The 22,129-nt window shown below is 34.2% G+C and overlaps 1 protein-coding gene across 1 annotated transcript in view; it reads left to right on the top strand.

Moving 5' to 3' along the window:
- Nucleotides 1–22,129, top strand: part of LOC114331675 (acetylcholine receptor subunit beta-like 2) — a 158,825-nt gene that overhangs the window by 122,454 nt on the left and 14,242 nt on the right. Inside the window, exon 9 of the mRNA XM_050643136.1 lies at nucleotides 6,788–6,900. Within this exon, the coding sequence (XP_050499093.1) occupies nucleotides 6,788–6,900 (113 nt within the window). The remainder of the gene's footprint in view (nucleotides 1–6,787; nucleotides 6,901–22,129) is intronic.

Genomic DNA, 22,129 nt, shown 5'->3' with positions numbered 1-22,129 from the left:
AGATCGCAGAGAATTAGAAAGGCAGACAGTAGATCTCGAGTCCAATTAAGTTGGTCACCCCTGGTCTAATGTATGTGGGCCCCAATCAAGAGATGGATTCATAAGGGCAACACTTAAATCAAGGTCCATGCTGCCAGATTCTACCACCAAATCACAATACAAAGTTGACGTTTAAGAGCTGGATACAAACATGAAAAAGAAATTTACTATGGAAATAATGTAAAAATCACACTCATTGGTTGGTTAAAGAGAAGGGTGTGTGTGGAGCTAGAAAAGCAACCACCTCCTCGTTGTGAGTTCTGGGTTGTTTAAGTATTGTCATACAATATATAAACAAGCGAAAAACTGCACAATGTAGGAGAAAAATGAGATAACTAAATGTTTTTTAATTTATCAAAATCATCGAAAATTTCAATTTCTTATAGATTTTGATTGACCTTGCGGGATCGGAAGATATTCGTTAGATGCGTAAATCTGTTGTTTTTATTACTCAACCATGCAAACTGTAAATAAATTTTATTATAGAGATAAATAAAACGTACATGGAGGATAAATAAAAATTTCCGAAAAATAGGTAAAAATCGCAACTTTTCCGCATTGTAGCGATACGGGATTATCAACTTGACTTTTTTCGCCACCACCCTAATACTTATGTTTCGTGGACCTTAAGAAGGCATTTGACAGGGTCAAATTAAAGGACGTTATCCATTTATTGTCCGCAAGAGAGTTACCTTTAGGAATAATTAAAACGATCGCAAATATCTACCGGAACAACACAATAAAAGTAAAAGTAGATGAAGAACTAACTGACCCAATTGAAGCTGGCAATGGGATAAGAGAGGGAGATTCCCTGAGTCCTCTGTTGTTCAACCTGATCATGGAAGAAATAATAAAAAAAGTAAGAACAACAAAAGAATACCAAATGGGAGAAAAACAACTTAAAATAATCTGCTATGCAGACGATGCAATACTAATCTCTCAAAGTGAAGATTATTTACAACGTATGCTGCACGAATTTAATATAACCGCTAGAAAATTTAACGTGGTAATTTCCCCAAAAAAGACTAAATGCTTGGTTATAACAGCAGATCTAATAAGGTGTAAATTAGAGCTGGAGGGTCAAATAATAGAACAAGTCATGGAGTTTAAATATCTAGGCATCACACTATGCAGCTACGGAAAGCTCGAAACAGAAGTGGAAGATCAGGTGAATAAAGCAAACAGAGCCGCAGGTTGCCTGAATGAAACAATATGGAGAAATAAAACTATCCGAAAAGAAGTGAAAGGCAGAATTTACAAAACAGTCATCAGACCAATAATGACATACGCGGCAGAAACACGACCTGATACAGAAAGGACAAAAATAATGCTAGAAACAGCAGAGATGAAAACATTGCGAAAAATCGATGGTAAGACGCTGTGGGATAGAGCTAGAAGTGCAGATATACGAAGGAGGTGCAAGGTGGACAACATTAATAACTGGGTGAAAACCAGAAGAGTAGAATGGAACGACCACATAAGCCGAATGACAACAAATAGAGTAGTAAGGACGGCGAGAGACGGTTCCCCAATAGGATGACGATCAGTGGGAAGACCACGAAAAAGATGGAATGACAACTTACTGGAGGCACATTGAAAAACAGACAGAGTAATGTCTATATAAAAAGAAGAAGAAGAAGGAGAGGAAGAAGAAGAAGAAGAAGAAGAAGAAGAAGAAGAAGAAGAAGAAGAAGAGAAGAATTTGTTGACAATGTGTGTACAACCATATGACACACCTTATCACAGTAAATCATGAGGAAAAGCTAGTAAAAAACCTCATAATACTATCCTGACATTGTAAGCATTTGATTTTATACTTAGTTTACCCTCAATATTAACAGCAAACTCTGATTTTATATGTATATTATTTTAAAACATAAATGATATATCCTCGATATGTTATTTAATAATAGTGATATTTTCTTTCTATTGATTTGCTTATTTAACATTAGTAATCACATCCTCCTGAAGTCTGGCGAGGAATTTGCGACGCAATTGGTTTCATTTGACATAAGTAGAGCCCCTTATTTGATTTGTCTCTTTGTACCCTCTGTTTCGTTCAGGACTATACTTGAATCTTTCCACTGAGTTCTATGTTCATTGTCCCATGCGTGTTTACATATTTCAGATCTATCGAATTCTCTATTTTTAAAACAATTGAGTGTGTTAAGCGAAAATATTTCCGTAAATAGCATGCCTATTGAAGAAACCACCTCTTATAAGTACTTAGGGCATGAGATACGCATAGGAAGAAATAATCAAACGTGCGAACTAAGCCGCCGCATAGGACTTACTTGGGTGGCATTCGGCAAGCTGAGCTATGTCCCTAAGTCAGAACTGCCTATGTGTCTCAAAAGAAAAGTCTTTGATCAGTGTGTGTTGTCAGTACGTACGTATGGTGCAGAAACTTTAACAATAACCAAGAAAGTAAGAAATAAAATTTGTGTTACCCAAGAGCCATGGAACGCTTAACGTTAGGCATTTCTCGTCGGGATCGAATTACGAACAGGGAGATAAGACGGAGAACAGGAGTGACGGATGCCATAGAAAGAATTATGACCCTAAAGTGGAACTGGGCTGGACACATAGCTAGAATGTTGGATAACAGATAGAAACAGCGAATAATACACTGGAAACCAAGACAAGAAGCATATCGAAGTAGAAGTAGTCCGTCAACCAGATGGTCTGATGACATAAAATGGATCGACAAAAACTGGATGCAAACAGCACAAAACAGAAATGCGTGGAAAAGACTGAAGGAGACCTATATCCATCAGTGGATAGATCCGGGTTGAATGATGTTGCTGAATACAATTGATGTTCGTCAATGTTCACTTGATGTACATCCGCTATGAAGATGGCACGGTATTTATGACTGATTCGGACCATAGTCTGCAGATACTGTTAAATAGCGAGAGTTGTAAAAAAATGGGAATGAAGATCAATACTGCGAAACCAAAGTTATGAAAATATCAAGGAACAAAAATTTACCCCTTCCAATATAGGTGAACCACCAACAGATTAAATACGTAAACCAATAGAAATATCTTTGTTGCTGGTTCAACAATCAACTTGATTATCAACAAGATGTAAGAACGATAGTACAGGTAGCCCGACAAGGGTTTATCAAAATGAAAAGCTTATTTTGTAAAATTAGCATTAATATTAGCCTAGATGTTGTTTTCTGCATTGCTGTGTGTGGTCAATACTTTTGTATGGAACGGAGGCCTGGACACTCAACATTCTTCTTCTTCTTTTAGTGCCTATTCGTTTCGAATATTGGCAATCATTCTGGCTGTAATTATTTTATTAACTGATGCTTTAAATAGATTAGTTGTTGTTGTGGAGAACCATTTCCTCGGGTTCTTTAACCATGATATTCTTCTTCTCCCAATTCCTCGCTTTCCGAATACTTTACCTTGAAGGATTACCTTCAGTAATCTGTATTTACTGCCGTTTCTCATTATGTGTCCGAGATATTCTAACTTTCTCCTTTTAATGGTATACATCACATCTCTTTCTTTGCCCACTCTTCGTAATACGGTCTCGTTGGTTATCTTTTCCGTCCATGATATCCTTAGGATTCGCCTGTATAGCCACATCTCGAAGGCTTCAAGTTTTTTCTCCATTGCTTCAGTGAGTGTCCAGGATTCAAGTCCGTAATACAATATTAAGAAGAATATAACATCGTAGGAGCCTTATTTTCATCTCCAGATTAAGGTTGTGGCTTTTAACCCTGCGGTGGTAGCGCCTGTTTTGAAAAAAAATTGTTGCGCCGGGTTCACCAGACTCGATATATAAATATAATATAAATATATATTTTTGTACATTTTTAAATATTTTTTTCCCATTGATTAATTAACTATATTCTTATAAATGGGTTTGTGTGAAGATGATATTAAATAATATATTATTTCAATATTTATTGACATTTCTTTACAACCCTACATTTTGATACAAAAAAACGTTTTATTATAAAAAAAATTATTTACCCCATAATAAAATATTACATATTTACTTTAAAGAAACATAAAACGTAATAATGAAAAAAACTAAAAATCATAAAATAGTCGATTAAGTTGAACATTCATCACAGTAAATATTGACATGTTTGAGGCATAAAAATGCATGTCATTTGTTATTTTTACATCCTCTTCGGTATTCGATGACTCATATTAGACTTCGCAAGGATTGAAGTTTTCGGTCTCAGAACAATCATCTTCTGAATCAATCTCTATTTCACTGCCAGATGATACTTCTTCCAGTAGACTAAGAAGTCTGTCTTGCTGTGCCTCATAATCTATTATCTGCAAATAATTATTGTTATAAGTTATAAAATACAATATAAAGAAATTATTGAAATACATAGCATACTACATATTATCAAGTTGTAACAGTAAATAAACAAATAAATTTAAAATACTCACAAAAAAAATTACTGTCGGATTTTGTAGCTCTAGGTCTCCTGAACCCGACGCACGTATCCACAATACAAAAAACAAAACTTTTTCTAACGTCTGACTTGTACTTACTGCCGGCGAAGATAGAAACATAGCCGCATGGTTTTGTTCACAGCGTTGTTGCCAACGGAGTTCTGTACAGTTAAATGTAGGTTCGGGTTTCACAGACCCCCGCTACCACCGCAGGGTTAAAGAGTTTGGCCATGTTATTGAATGCACTCATAGCCTTCTCTATTAATTCACACTCAACATAACACTGATAAACAAGTTAGAAGCCTTTGAACTCTGGTTTTATTGAAGAATCTTGAAAATACCTTGGACAACCCACACCACCAACGAGAATGTTCTGAGGAGAATAGCTACAGATGGGGAACTGCTAAAAATCATTAAAGTCAGGAAAGTTAGATACCTGGGACACATAATGAGAAACGAAAAGTACCGCCTCGCTCAACTGGTCTATCTATCTTTATCTATCTATTGCCCTTCATTTGTCCAAAGTTGAACATAGACCTCCCCCTTATTTTTCCACTCTTCTCGGTTCAGTGCTAATGCTGTCTTCTGCTGTGTTATCTTCCGTCTCTTTGTCTGCTGTTGTGTCCTGCAAATTTCCATTTGAGAGTAGCTACATGTTTGTTTACATCTTTCACTTTGGTTTTATTGGTAATCATTCAGGGTAAAAATGAAGGAACATCTGGGGTCCTGGTAGGCGCCAGATTTCATGACTTAGAAATATTAGAGGCTGGACCGGCCTTGATTCAACATCTTTGTTTAGAGCCGCATTGGACAGAGACAGATTTGCCAATGTAGTCGCTAACCTCTACTAAAGAAGAAAGCACCACAAGAAGAAGAAGATGTTCACGTATTACGTGAACGTTTAATAGTCTTGATGTTTCAGGTTTCACCTAAATAAATATGTTCACATTTACAAGGTATTTTAGTTAGGCTTAGTTTTAGATAAAATAGATCTTCCGTGTGTTTGTTGTTTTGAATGTTGTTGAAATGTTGAAGTTATTTTCTATCGTTTTAAGTTTATCCCGTTCTGAGTTGTTCTATTCCATTCGGACCAATCTTGAAAATTTCTTAGTCATAAACGACAAAGGCTAATCATTTTCGAATAAAACATATGTTAACAAATGTTATTTTTAAGAATGAATTTTTATTAGAACAGGTTATTTTGGCTCTATCGTATATAAACAAGACGAAAACGGCGGGTTCGTTAGAAAAAATATTCCCATGAGGTTTTTTTACATAATCACATTCGTGAGACATCCCAGAATAAGGTTCAAGAAGTCGCCCACGTGAAAAGTGGTCCAAATTTTTTTTAACAATTTTCTTTAATCAAATTTTAAGAATCAATATTTTTGGCCTGTACAAATTTTTGTTAGGTTTTTTGGACCATTCTGGACAAAAAAGATCTTTTGTAATTTTTCTCCAAAGTTTTTCTCTAATGGAAAATAACGAAAAATGGCATAAATTGGTTAAAAGTTATTATTATGAAAGTCAGAAAGTGACCAAATCAAAGTTTAAAGCCCCCCCCCCCTTACAAGATCCTGAAGAAATTTTTGTCACTATTTTATTACTAAGCTGTTATTTTTAAGTAATAATAATGAGCGCCTGCACGTATTAGGCGGCCGTCTATGGTGAGTGCGAGAGAGATGCCATTCCGGCAGTCCAATGGGGTATCTTACTCGCACTCACATTTACAGCCGCGGCTAGCCGGGTCAATACGATCTTACGGCTTATTGTTAATAATTAAAAATAACAGCTTAGTAATAAATTAATGACACAAATTTCTTCAAGATCATGTAGGGGCCCTTTAGACTTTGATTTAGTCACTTTCTGACTTTCATAATAATAATTTTTAACCGAGTTATTAAGTCTTAAAAATGGCCATTTTCGCGTTTTTCAAATTTTAAATTGCTTATAACTCGAAACCATCAACTTTATAGAAAAATTACAAGAGACCTTTTTTGTCCAGAATTTTCTAAAAAAGCTAAAAAAAATTGTCGGGGTGTCAAAAATAATAATTTTTGTAATTTAATAAAAAAAAATTGTAAAAAAAAATTTGGACCACTTTTCGTGTGGGCGACTTCTTTAACCTTATTCTGGGGTGTATTACAAATGTGATTATGCAAAAAAATCTCATGGGAATATTTTTTCCAACGAACCCGCCGTTTTCGCCTTGTCTAATAAGGATTAATGATTCCAATTTTAACATTGATTGTGAAATGTATTATTGTTTTTTTTTTCAATTTCAATTGATAATTTTCTTGTTTTTTTTTTAACAGTGACAGAATCTTCCAACATGACTCCCAAAGTACTTTCGGCAAATGTATTAGCAGCTCTAGAAGGAGTCAGATTCATTGCTCAACACATTAGAGATGCGGACAAAGACAATGAGGTAAACACACTTTTTAATTTTTTTATTCCTAAATTTTCACAATTAGCTAGAAGAAAAATATTGGAATATGGAAGTCACATATTTTTATTATAAATAAAGCTTTTTTTAGCTTATTGGTGTTAGTGTTAGTGCTGGTACTTTAGTCGCCAACAAATTTCATCAGTTTAAGCAGGTACATAAACCGATATAAACATAATATTTAACTCAAATTGATCATGTCTTAATTCATTAAAGAGATTGATATGAGAAAATTTATTTCTTCATTACAATCATTCCTTACAGCATTGTTTGCGTTTTTTTAGTCTTTTTTTACGATTCGCAATGCTTACAGAAAATAAGGAGGGAAAGCAGATCATTCATTCTTCTGAAGAATCCATGTTGAACTGACAAATTTGTATGGTACACCTGACAGGTATACCTATGGTAGGTGTATGTGCCCCTCATGTTGGAAAGCATGCATGAAGATTTCATGGACATGATAGTTCGAAGACAAATCAGCATGGATAATGGCAAATGAATATTTTTCTCGGATTAACCAAAAAAGTTCAAAGAAGAAGAGGTCCAGGAAGAAGATAATGCTCCTGGCTGAAGAACGTAAGAGACTGGACAGGCATGGACACACATTCAATACTAAGAACCGCTCAAGATAGAGAGCAAGTTGCTGTAGTTATAGCCAACCTTCAGTAATAGAGAAGGCGCATTAAGAAGTAGAAGAACCAAAAAAGGCGATTATTCCTCAAAAATCAAGTGTTGACTAGCAATGGTCCGATTTTCAACAGCTACAATAATTAGAATACAAAAAGACAGAACAATAACCAGGAATATTAAGCTCAGATTGGTCAATGTTCGTATTTTTCCCATTACTACATACGCATTTATTTAGCGTATTACTTAAATACATCACATAATATATTTAGATTTATGCATTATACAATGCATCACAAACAGATGTCCAGTTTTTTTATATATTCGATTGACCCTTCGGTTGCCATTACAAAGTATATAGGGTCGCCTGTGTATGCTCTGCGCGGGCAGTCCTGAACAATGTGACACAAGAAGGCGAGGGAAGTTTACCCCATCTGTAAAGGGAGTCGGCGCATCTTCCACAGTTTGTTCTAATTCGATTAAGGGCTGCCCAAATCTTACGGGGACGTTCAAATTCGCTAGGTTTTCCTATTATGTCCGTTAGACTATGGTAATGCGGATCTGTCTTACTTTCCCAATCTTCTCTCCATCGGGTATTTATGTCAAAGTTGGATTGCTGCAGCGCTTGAGCAGATTGTAGAGGGGGTAACCTGGATCGGAGACGGTTTCCAATAATATCGGGGATGTCGTTGTGGACTAGAAGCTGGCGCTTACTCGCTTACTTTAATTATTTTAATTTGTATTACGTTTTCTGTTTATATTGTATGTTTTTATATGTAATTTTAATGTTTTAAATACTTAATTTTGTTTGTTCTATACTTCTATATAACTATTTACTGACTTGCTATAAACATTATGTAACTTATAGCTAAATAAACTATCTATCTATCTTTCTATTATTTTGTTATATTCTTTAACCGATGCAGGTTCGCGGCATAGGTTGGGTGGTGCTATATTACTAAGGGTAGGTAGCCAAGTTGTAGGACTGGGCTTAATTGTGCCTGTTATCATACGCATAGCACGGTTTAGTTGGGTGTCGACTAGGTGGATGTGCCTGCTATTTAGCCACACTGGTGCACAGTATTCTGCCACCGGATATATCAGGCCAAGATCAGAGGATCTTAAAGTTGATGCGGTGGACCCCCATGTAGTGCCGCAGAGTTTCTGTATTATATTGTTGCGTGTTTTCAATTTTGCTGCTGTTTCCGTCGGGTGTTCTCTGAATGTGAGCGTTCTGTCTAGAGTAACCCCAAGGTATTTAGGGTATTTATTGTGTTTCAACAGCTTGTTATTAAAATACACTCGCAATTCTCTGTTTGCCAGCTTGTTGTTGAGATGAAAAGCAGATACTTCAGTTTTTGTAGTACTTGGTTGTAGTCTCCATTTCTTAAGGTATTCGCTGGCATAAGTCATTCGTGAGATTGATTTTTGTAGTTTCTAAAGACTGGTGGCTTGTTGCAAGGGTCCAGTCGTCAGCATATCCAAACTTTCGAGATTCGGTTTCAGGCATGTCAGCAATATAGAGGCTGAAAAGTAAAGGGACAAGGACAGAACCCTGTAGAATGCCATTGTTAGGTTTCATCTGTCTACTCGTCTCCTTTCCCATTATAGCCTGGAAGGCTCTGTTTGTCAGCATGTTGTCAATGAGGTTAATTATCTTTCTGCAGGGAATAATACGGGCCAGTTTATATATTAATCCCTGACTCCAAACAGTATCATAGATCTATAAATACTGTTGCTGTCTTTTGTTTCTTTTGAAAACTAGCTTCTATAAAAGTTGTTAATGACAGCACTTGGTCCGTACAGCTTCGATGAGGACGGAAGCCAGCTTGTTCAATGGGGACATTTTCTAGTATCCTGTGACTAATTATGTTAAGGAGAAGCTTTTCTAATAGTTTATATATCATGCTGAGTAGAGATAAGGGGGGGGGGTAGTTTTCTGGCTTGTCGTTTGATTTGCCTGGTTTCGGAATTGCAATTATCTTTGTTCGCTTAAGTGAGAAAGGAATGTTACCTGACTGAAGTATATCATTAAAGAACATTGCAAGCAATTGTTTCGTGTATGCACCACTGTGTATCAAGAACTCAGGATGGATACCATCAAACCCAGGTGCTTCACCTGATTTCATTTCTTTCAGCACATGTGTGATTTCAGAAAGAAGTATTCTTGCTGAATATTCGGAGTTCGTTCTGTTCATTTGTTTTAATGCCCTTAAGTCTCTTTTCACGTTGGTAGTATGTGTTCGATATCGTGGAGCTCTAGATAGAGATACTATATGGGAGGCAACCTTGTTAGGAGACATTTTAGACTCTCTGGATTCCAGCTGGTTAGCTCCTCCAATTTTCCGCAACAGGGACCATTTGATTTTTTGAAGTCAAGGTTTTCGACAGTCTTTATCCATTTTTGGCGTCTAGCTGTATCGATGTTGTGTAAAAGCTCGTCGGCTATTTCTCGCTCACCACTTTCGAGAAACTTCGCGTATAACTTTTCGCATGTTTCAGTACATCCGAGCACATATTTTTTGCGATACCCCCTAGGGATGGTTTCCTTGGCAGCGCTTATTACTGCACCCACAGACCTCTCGTAATGTTTGCTGGTTGGAGGGACCCAGCTCAAGGTCCGGTCTAGTTGTTCAGAGAACTTCTCCCAGTTTGCTTTTCCAAGATTCCACCTGGGTCGAGGATATGATCTAATTATTGGAATTGATATTCCGATGGTGATAAGCACAGGACGATGTTGAGTATATGGGAAGTCTGCAAGGACACTTCTCGCAGTTGTTAGTGGTCTGTCATTGGTATCTTTTTAGACAAAACGTAGGTCTGGGTTATATTCTTTTCTCCATGCAGCTGATTTAAATGTTCTTCTGTCTTTGGCATGAAAAACTAGACATGTGTTTTGCTCTTCGGACCATTCTACTAGTGCCTCCCCATTTTCATCATTCGTGGTGAACTACATTACGTTATACTACATACGCAGATGAAACATTGACTCTCAAAAAAAATTCGAAGATCGAAGGCTTCGAAATGTGGGTCTGCAAAATTATGTATAGAACACAGAACCTTACTGTCAATTCTGCAAGAGCCTAATATAAAATATGCTATAAAAATATAAACCGGGCATATCTAAATTACCTACTTCAGCCACATAGCCAGAACTTTAGGCAGTAGAAGGATATCGAATGCAGAATACCTAGAGAAAGATCCCCACCGCGATGAGCAGATCAATTGAAGCCTCCGTTGGAAAAAGCCTCATATGAAGCCATTCATCTGGCAGAGGATCGCAGCCGATGGAAACAGCAAACTAACAATATTTACAGTCTCGCCACGCTCTGACAAGGGCTCAAAGAAGGAGGAGAAAAACTTATTTTGGACACGTCCTTAGACACGACAGATGCAACTGCCTACAGCTCTTAATGTAAGAAAAGGTTTGGGGAAGACGCTGCTGGTAGACAACAGATAAAGTGGCTAAAAAAACATTAATGAATGGCCTGGCTTCTATTTCCAGTCACTCATATGAAAGTCCAAAAATTACAGAAGTGGTCAGTCTTCATTAGAAGTTGGCACCTGAAGAAGAAAAAGAATGTTTAAAAATCATCAGCTTCCCGTGTAAAATTGTTGTATAATGATCCTCATTTTCTATTCACTTTTTTTGACCATATAGATATTATTATTTTCAAGACACTGCACATTGCCCTCAAATGACTCCATTACACCTATCAGAAAAAAAAATATTAAAAAATGCATCCGTTTCGACCGTTTCGTCGATTGAAGGGATTAAGTCCAGCTCGTACGTGAACAATGCTTGCTTGTACGTACAGGGTGCCGTAAATACCGTTCTGGATAACAGCCTCAGCCGAGCGCATACTGAACATTACACAGCCCTTGAATCTACACATAACAAAGATTTAAACGTCTATCAATCATATCATGAATCGCTGCTTATCAATTGGCTCCGTCATTGCACGCCCATTCTGCAATCGCTATGCTGATAAACAGAGGCGTGTGGCAAGAGGGAGTTTGAGTTGGCATGTCAAGGTATTTGAGGAATTTTGATGAAATAAGATCCACATGAAATAGTAGAAGGGAGATTATTAAAAAATAAATAAAATAACTGAGGTAGATCTTTGATTAATTGTAGAGGGTAAAACTTGAAAATAAAACAATAAAATGGACGAATAACAAAGCATGAGTAGTTATGATCATCATTGTTAATGGTACTGTAGCCCTATAAAAGAGCCTCGACCTTCTCAAGTCTATTACGCCAGTAAGTTCCATCCATTGCTTACTGTTGCCAGTTTGCTGCACCTGTTTTTCTACCATCCTCATCTACACCATCCTTCCATCTAAGTTTTTGCCTACCCCTATTTCTACTTCCCACAGGTTGTGATATAAGGATTCTTCTAGGAGGATTGTTCTGCTGTGTTCTTGCTAGATGTTTTGCCCATCTTACTCTTCTTATTTTTATAAGAGACATTTTATTATTTATTTATAGTACTATACAAATGACCTGGCCTCTTGTGACTAATCCAGGTCGTTTCCTGATGGGATTACAGTAGTTTATCTTTACATTATTATTATTTTAAAAATTTTCTATATTTGACTAATTAACAATAGCCCTAATCTACTACTAATTATGAAAACTACAAATTGTAAAAAATTCTAATAAATAATTCTAATGAACAAATAATAACAAATAAACAAAAACTAATAAACAAAAATAAGTTATTAATTTTTTTTGAACATATAATTTTTATTAAAGTGCTCCCATTTCTCATTCTCAGATGAGAAATGCCAGCACTTTTCATCTAAAAATAGTCACGAATAATTTTAAGTGCAAGTCTAATCGACTTTATCATATTCTTAATGGTATTTCGGTGAGCCTCAGACCATTGAGTTTTAAAATTTCAGGTTTTTAGTTTAATTTTTTTTTGTTTGATTAATAATTTTTTGATTTTTGATTTATTTTATTTTATATTTGATATTAATTTTTTAATTTTTTATTATATAAATATTTATTTAATTATTCCAATATTTTATTTTATATTTTTATAGGTAATTTTAATTTTTTTTTGTATAATTTCTTATTCAAATTCAAAGAGGTTGGATATTATTTACTTGATTTATTCTTCGTCTAATATTATATAATTCTAATTGTTTCTTTGATATTATGTCCGCTAAATTGTTTAATGTATTAAATAATTCTTCATTTTGTATTCTTCTTCTTTAAGTACCGTGCCCAAATTTTTAGGCGTGGGTAGCTTCCATAACAATTTGCCGATATCGTTCTCGATCTTGTGCGGCATGTAACAATTGATCTGCTGATAAGCCAGTCCATTGACGAAGGTTTCGGAGCCATGAATATTTCTTTCGACCAATTCCTCTTTTTCCGTCGATCTTTCCATTGAGTATTAACTGCAGCATCCTGTATCTGCTACCTCTCATTATATGCCCCAGATATTCAAGTTTTCTCTTTTTTATCATCTTCATTAAGTCACCTTCGCCTTGACCTACTCTGTTTAAGACTTCTCTGTTTGAAATGCGTTGAACCCAAGATATTCTGAGCATTCTACGATACGACCACATCTCAAAGGCTTCTAATTTGTTTATCATGTTAACCTTCATGATCCAGGTTTCACATCCATATAGTAATACAGGATACACATAACATTTTAGAAACTTGATTCTTAGTTGTAAGTTCAGCTGAGAGTTGCTCAGAATAGATCTAAGTTTCATAAATGCTCCTCTTGCAATTTCTATACGAGTTTTAATTTCTTCATCCGGATTTAGTGTCTCGTTTATCCAACATCCTAGGTATTTAAAATGGTTAACTTTTGTTATTGATTCATCATTGACAATTAGTTGCATAGGGCCGTCGTCTTGTTTACTAACCACAAGTAACTTTGTCTTTGTTGCATTTATGTTAAGTCCGTTATTGGAGCATTCTCTAGTGACTCGATCTATAAGGAATTGAAGATCTTCGATATTTTCAGCCATGATCGCGGTGTCGTCTGCATATCTGATGTTGTTAATAGTTTCTCCCCCGATTCGAACTCCACATTGTCCTTCCAAGGCTTCATTAAAAATTATTTCTGAGTATACGTTAAACATAGTTGGGGATAACACACAACCCTGTCTGACACCTCTTTGAATGCAAATTTTGTCTGTTTCTTTGCCGTCTACCAGAATAGAAGCTTCTTGATTATATTATATTTGTATTATATTGTATTATATTTTCTATATTTATGCCAACAAGGTCTCTTCTCATTCTTTGTAGTACTTGTGTATTTGTTTGTCTTCGCAATTAAATACTATGTGTTCTGGTGTGCCTATTTCTCCACTTTCACAATATTCATTGTCTTTTAAGTTAAATATATGTAGGTATGTAGGGTACGGACCGTGCCCTGTAAGAAAATGTATTAATCATTTTTTTGGGTTAAAATAATTTGGTATATTATTTACATTTGGAATGAAATTATAGAGACGTCTTACTTTAGGTGAATTATCCCATTCGTTTTGCCATTTTCTATTTAATATTTCTTCTAATTCTCTTTTTCTTCTGATTTCTATTCCCATTAATTGTATTATTTTTTCATAATTTTCTTTTCTTTGCCAATATCTACATGCACGTTTTTGTGCTTCCAAGTGCATGGGCATTACACCAGTCAAGACTGTTAAAGCTGATGTTGCTGTAGTACTGAAGGCTCCTGTCATTCTAACAAGGAAACCTCTTTGTGCTTTATTAATTTTTTCAATATTTGTATTATTTGTTAGTATGTGTGCCCATACACTTGCACCGTATCCTACAATTGAGGCAAGTATCGTACTCAGGTATACGCGCATATGCTGGAACGGAATTCTATATTCCCTTTGTGCTAGGCTTGCAATTCAATGCATGACTTTCGCTGCCTTCTCACAGACGCTATTTATATGGTTTGTAAAGAGTCTTGGTTCATCGATTATGATACCAAGATATCTAGTTATTTTTGTTCTTTTTATTGCCTTCCCCCTTATTTGTATACTTGGATTTCTTTCAAGTCTTCCTTTTATAAGGCTATATGTTGTTTTTGTTTCTGATATAGTTAGTTTAACTTTTTTCATCCATTCATTTATGTTTTCAAGTACTCCATTTGATTTTATTTCTAGTTCTCTTCTTGAATTAGCATCTATGATAAGCAGCAAATCATCCGCATACGCTGTGCTCCCTAGAACTCAGGATCTACAGCTAACCGTTCCAGCAGTTCTTCTAACATTATGTTCCAAAAATAGGTCCACACACTGAACCTTGTGGACAACCTTTAGTTATATGTCTCGTCTTTTTATCCATTGGACAACTTAAGCTGGCATATCGGTCTTGACAATAGTTTCTGAAACTCCCGTACAAGTTTCTGGGGCAATGCATCTGTCGAAGTCTTTCGAATAATGCGGGCCACCATAAATTGTCAAAAGCTCCAGAAACATCTATAAAGATCATCAAAACATTCTTCTTTGTGCTCCCCTCAATTATATTATAAACTTTATTAATAGCATCTTCTGTTGATTTTCCTTCCCTAAAGCCATATTGATTTGGATGAAGTCCAGTTTCGTGTCTTATTTGATTTAGTCTTTTACAAAGTAATTTTTCATGTAATTTCCCCATTGTGTTTAGTAAGCATATTGGTCTATAAGATTTAGGTAAAGTTGGATCTTTTTCTTCTCCTTTACTTATAATTATAACTTCAGCTTGTTTAAAGTTGAGAGATAAGATTATAAGAGACACTACGACTTTAACACCAAATATATGTTTATATCTGTGGTATATCTCGTAGTTGTACCTCCTCCTCCAAACAACATTTTCACCGATGCCACCGAATATTCCTTTCAGGATCCTTCGTTCAAATATAAGCAGAAGGTTTTCATCTGCCTTGGAGATGGTCCATGTCTCCGATCCATATGTCAACACTAGTTGTATAAGGGTTTTGTATATGCTTATTTTTGATTTTTGGCTTAAGTTTCTGCTTCTCATATTTCTACTCAGTCCAAAATAGCATTTGTTTGCTATGATTATTCTTCGCTTGATTTCTGCCGTCATGATGTTCTTCGTGGTGATCAGGGAGCCTAAGTATGTGAATTTGTCCACCACTTCAAAGGTAGAGTTATCAGCCGTGAATTGGTTACCGATGTTTCTGGCTCTATTGGTGGGTATTGATGCCATCATCTTAGTTTTCTCCTCATTTACTTGTTGTGCTAGCAACTAGGTCCACATCACCTACATATACCAAAATGTTTGATGATTTATTAAAAATATTTCCTCTGTTATCTATTCGGGCATCTCTGACCGCCTTTTCCAGAGATATGTTAAAAAGGAGACACGGGATGTAGAATTCATTCATGGCAAAATATGGCCCGTTGTAAAGCTCCTCTGAATATGTAATTTGGCGAACATAAGCAGGACCGCTTTATCCATTAGGCAACATAGGCAGTTGCCTAGGGCGGCACATTATGAGAGGGCGGCAAAATTACTGTACAAAAAATATTTGTATATAAAAATTATGGATCTAGGTTCTGTCATTAAAGAGTATGAAGATCTTTCAAATTACTTTACCGCAAGAAAGTCAAAAATTCTGCCCAAATAAAACATATAAACAAATCTTCTTAGCCTTCTATCGTCCACGTTTGGACATAGGCCTCTCCCAACTCCTTCCATCGGTCTCTATCCTGAGCAACATATTTCCAATTCGTTCCGGCTACTCTTTTAATATCATCAACCCATCTCATCTGTGGTCTTCCTCTCGGTCGTTTACTTTGGTAAGGTCTCCAATGTTGTATCGTGGCATTCCAACGTTGGTCTTTTTGTCTAACAGTGTGGCCTGCAAAGCTCCATTTAAGTTTGGCAACTTTTGTTGTTATGTCCTCGACTTTTGTTTTTGATCTTACCCAGTTGCTCCTCTTTTTATCTGACAGTCGTATACCTAACATTGCTCTTTCCATAGCTCTTTCTGTTGTAGCTAGTTTATTCATATTTGCCTTGGTTATATAAACAAATAAGAAAGAGAAATTCAATTTGACGAGGGGGCCGATGATGAACTAAACTTTTCAGCTAGTGATGAGATGAAAATCCACACATTCTATGTTATAATCGACACTGATAAGAGACCTTAATAGACGTCTGGAATCTTATCGACTTATTTATCAACTTTTTCGTGTTACTAACAGATTTTCCAAGATTAAGCAATGAAGAAATTATTAAAGATTAAAGAAGCTGAAACTCTGATACAAAATAAAGACGACCAAGGTACATCATTCATAGATGAATGCATTCACTTAAAGGGTCATTTGGATACCACAATAAAATCACCAATTGACATTATCTTAATATTTAAAGAAGAGTTACTGCAGTCACTGAAGGTGGATATGAGCTTTCACCTCCAATTTTGTTGAACTTCCATCGATTTGCATGAAAATTGGTGGGTGGTTAGAGAAACTTGCGCTTTTACCCTGGGGGTGGATGCCACCCCTTCTCGAGGCTGAAAATGATTTTATTAGAAATATCCCCAGAATTCGATAGAGGGACAAATTCTAAGCAAAATTTGTTACATAAAGTTATTAAAATAAATCAATACTTTTTGAGTTATTAAAGATAAAGATTTTAATTTTTCGTGAGAAAAATGCATGTTTTTTATTGATTTTTCATAAATAACTCAAAAACTATAAGATTTTACAAAAAAGTTATTATTACCAAAATTAAAGCTATTAGAAAATGAAATAAACTCCTTACTGGAAAAACCTTTTAATGTAAACTAAAAGTGAGTTATAGGTAACTGAATGTATATTTTTTTCGACGAGTACCCGAATCTAAGTATTCAAGCTTAAATAACGGGAAAATTATGCATTTTATGACATAACCTTATAAAACATTTGTCAAAGTACTTAGAAATATCTATCAAATGAGCCCCCGAACAAGTTGATAGCATTAAAATTTATGCACCAAATATTTTTCAAAATTTATCTTTTAAAAATTTTTCCCAAAAAGTTATTTTTTTTTAAATAACTCCATAACTCTTTTAAATAAATGGCCAATTAATGGCCATTAAACCACGTTGAATTTAATCTTTTAAATCCCTTACTTTTTAAAAAAATAAAAGGTTAAATGGCCCCGGTTACATGGTTATCGCAGCAAAATTTAAGCTTTAAACTTTAAACGATTCTATCTCGGTTACTTTTTATCAGCAATAGTAGAAGGGTAAACTATTTGCTACAGAAAAAACTAAAATTTGATTATACATATATCACTTTTTACGTATATTGAGTATTTTTGGAGTTATTAGCAAAAGAAAATGAAAATTACGATAATTTTAAAAATTCTGATGTTTTTAAATTACATCTTTTTTTCAAAAATATGCATTAAAAACTGGCCAAAATTGTTGAAATATATGCATTCTAAACCGGTCATTACTTATGCTAATATATAGAAATTCTTGTAAGGATTACTATACATTTTGATTTTTGTCGAAATGGCGTATGTTTAATTTTTCACTTTTTCCTAAAAAGTTCTAAAGGGTTCTCTTATTTCCATCATAACTTGCTTAATTGTAATGCTTTAACTTCTAGTGGAGCTCATTTGATAGGTACTCCGAAGTACTTTGACAAGTGCTTAGCAGGTATATTTTATAAAATGTATCGTTTTCCCGTTATTTAAGCTTGAATACTTTGATTTGAGTACTCTTCGAAAAAATATACATTCCATTACCCATAACTCAGTTTCTTTAAGTGTGGAGTGTATTCAGCTTTTTATTAATTTCAATTTTGGTAGTAATAACTTTTTTTGTAAAAGCTTACAGTTTTCGAGTTATACGTGAAAAACAGTTTTAAAACATGCATTTTTTTACGAAAAACTAAAATCTTTGATCCTTAGTAACTCAGAAAGTGTTGATTTATATTAATAACTTTATATAACAAATTTTGCTTGGCATTTGTCTCTCTATCGTTTTATGGTATTATTCTTTTCACCCACACGTAAACGGGTAGTTTTCACCACCACGGTAAAAGCGCAAATGGGCATCATGTCACCATTGTTCCTTGTGGTACCCTCTAACTACTCACCAGTTTTCATGAAAATCGATGGAGGTTCAACGAAATCGGAGGTAAAAACCTTCAGTGACTGCACGAAGTAAATTTAAAGATATTTTCCCTAATTTTGACATTGCTTTGCACATTTATTTGTGCTTCCCAGTTGCCAACGTGTCCGCTGAAAGGTCATTTTCGAAAATGTCAAGAATTAAAAATAATCTTCCATCAAGTATGAAGTATGACTCGAGAACGTGTTAACAATTTGTCGATTTTGTCAAGAACAAATTTTTTTTTTGAAAAGTCTTTTTTTGAAAGGAAGTCTCTGATGTGATTGAACTGGAATGACAATTTTTTCTATTATAGGTACATAAACATCGTAGTTTAAATCCCTTTTTAGTGTATTCTTATTTAAATAAAAATTTCTGCAATTTTTTTCGCAAAAGTGGTACATGTTTGAAGGGCGGCTACTAGAGAATTGCCTAGGGCGTCAATTGACCTAAACGCGGCCCTGAACATAAGATAAGATAAGATACTCGAAAATATTTTGTATGCTCTATTAAGGAGGGTTATTCCCCTATAGTTTCTACATTCCAATTGATCACCTGTTTTGATAGAGAAAGGTATTTATACAAAAAAAGAATAGCAGAAAAATGCAGAAACACATATATCATCCAAAGCGATATAATGGAGGAAGCTGAGCAGAAATTAGAACAAACATTTTAGATCCAGCTAAAGAATCTATGAGCCAGGATGAACAAGCACAATAAATTATTTATATAAAGAAGAAGGAAATAATTATTATCGCTAATTTGGCAATCCTTTGTGGTTTTGGCTGGCTCTAAGGTTTGCTTTTAGATACTGTTCCTCTTGTTGCATGCACCTTAGTTTACGACTTATTATGACCTTCTTTCTACCGTTGTCTACCTGAATCCATTTTTTTTTAAATATAACATCTCTGCATCCGTTTAAGATGGTCCATCCAATGTGAACGTCCAATCTTTATAAATTTTATACATATTGCTTTATAAAAATATTTCATAGATATTGATTTGGGTATCCTTAGTAAAGATGTAAATATTACTACAATAATATCAGGATCATTTTGAATTTATACTATAAGCAGTGATAAAAAGTACTTGTTAACGAATAGCTGTCAGAAAAAATTGAATTTAGATGTAAGTAGAGCGAGACAGGGATGCGTAGTGTCGCTAATTCTTTTTAATCTCCACTTGGACGAGATCCTGAAAAAGCTCTCAAGGGTGAAACAGCTGGAATAAAAGTAAATTAACATTAACAATATTAGATATACACAAGGCACTGTCATTTTAGCCGAAAATATTGAAGATATTCAGAGAGTGATGATCATAATAGCGGAGTATGGAAAAGAATACGGTCTTGCAATGAACATCAAGAAGACAACATTTATGAGAAAATTGAAAACTCAAAGAAATAATTAGAATTTTATAATAAACGGAACCAATGTCGAATGAGTGGACAAATATGCAGGTCTTGGAACAATGATTAACGCCACAAGTAAATTATTATTTTCAGGAAATAAACATCAGAACAATACCGCTAGAGCAAATTTTAACAAAATAAGAAGAGTTCTTTTCACAATAAATTTAAAGTTGAGGCTAAGAGTTAGGTTGGCGAGGTGCTACTTGTAAGGTGAACTTTGTTATGTGGAATGGAGGCTTGGACCTTGAATGCGACATCAATGAAAAAATTGGAATCATTCGAGATGTTGGTGTATAGAGGAATTCTGCAAATATCGTGGACCGAACACATCACAAAGAGAAGGTTGAATAAAGAAATGGAACTCTTAAATACAAGCAAATTAACAAAAATTGGAATTTTTCAACATATTACACGTGGATAAAGATACAGCATACCCCAACTGATTATGCAGGTAAATATACTATGAAAAAGAAGATAGGAAGACTTTCATGGCTGCGCAACCTATAAGAGTGATATGGATTTACATCAAATGTATTTTTCAGTGCTGCCCTCTCTAAAATCCGAATAGCTATGATGATTGCCGACCTGGGTCGTGGAGATGTCATTTGAATTGGAAAATATGAATTGAATTATTAGAACAAATTTAAAATAAATTATTTAAACTAAATAAATTAACCAAAAGATTCTTAGTTAGGGAGTGCATATAGATTTTCACTTCGGAAAAAATCAAACAAGATAGAATTTTTTGTAATTTGATTAAGAAATGTTTAATAAACAACATATCAAAAAGTTCTACTCGAGAAGTGGGTGCTTCATTTTTTATTAAACAAATTTTACAAAAAAAAACCTTCTATAAAGATTTTTCTAAAATTAAATCTGTAGCTTCTATAATTTTTTATTTATAACTCTAAAGTCACCCTTCTCACAAACATTGGCGCACTGTAAACTAGCGTACGGTGAAGTGCACGGTTGAGTTATTTTAATGTAATTCTTTAACTAATGGATTGAATGAAATTTTATAAGTTGATCATGAAATAAGAATAATTTAGCTATCTTATGGTTGTAATAAGAAGAAATAAAATGTATGGGCATAAGTATGGTGTGGGCGGAAATTGAGACTTACATGAATTTGGTTTAAAAATGATTTAAAAATATGTAACTAATACAATTTTTCTTATGAAACACGATGTTTGTCTCAAAAAAAATCTCAAAAATTTAATTCAAATGATACGACGTCACAAAAAATGTACTTTTTGAAAACTTCGTAGTTTTACAGAATTACCACCATTTTAAGACGATATTACTCAAGTTTGAACAGATTTATTACAATTTTATAGGTGCTTTCTTAAAGCTTAGGATATAGTCTTTAAAATTCACTGAATTATTTTACTTTAGAAATAAAATAAACTATTTCTTATTGAGAAAATTAAGAAAGATAACAAAAATGTAATACAAAAACCGAAAATTACAAGTAAAAAAAAAGTTAATACAAAGTGATGAAAACTTTTTTCAATAAAACTTACCTAAAATACATTTAATAATAAGCTTCAACAATAATAAATGTTCAACAAAAAAAATTTTTTTTTAGCTCTTATACAGTATGTCTGCGTAACTAGAAACCTATTGATAACTTTTTATTGTCAGTTTTACGAAAAAAAGTTATTCCTTATAAAATACTCTACATCGTAAATAATCTAAGATGCAACCATCAAATGTCAAATTTTATTAATTTTATACGAGGTATGTCAAAAATATGAATTTTATTCAAGAGTAAAGTACCTTTATATTTCACAATATCAAAAATTGCTATTAAGGAAAGTTGTTTGGAATTAAAAAATATGTTTCAGTGTTCAATTACATCCTTCTAATTAAAATATTGTGAATAATAAAGGCACTTAACTCTTAAGCAAAAATCATATTTTTTACATACCTCGTATAAAATTGCAAAAGTTTGATATCTGTTAGTTGTATCTTAGATTTTTGACGAGGTAGAGCATTTTATGAAGAATAACTTTTTTTTGTAAAATTGATAATAAACTAGTTATCATAATTGTAATAAAATTATGATGGGTATCCGTAT

The sequence above is a fragment of the Diabrotica virgifera genome, chromosome 2 (assembly GCF_917563875.1).
Source record: "Diabrotica virgifera virgifera chromosome 2, PGI_DIABVI_V3a".
NCBI lineage: Eukaryota > Metazoa > Arthropoda > Insecta > Coleoptera > Chrysomelidae > Diabrotica > Diabrotica virgifera.
Note: the sequence above shows the minus strand (reverse complement) of the source record. Positions and strands in the feature narration are given on the sequence as shown.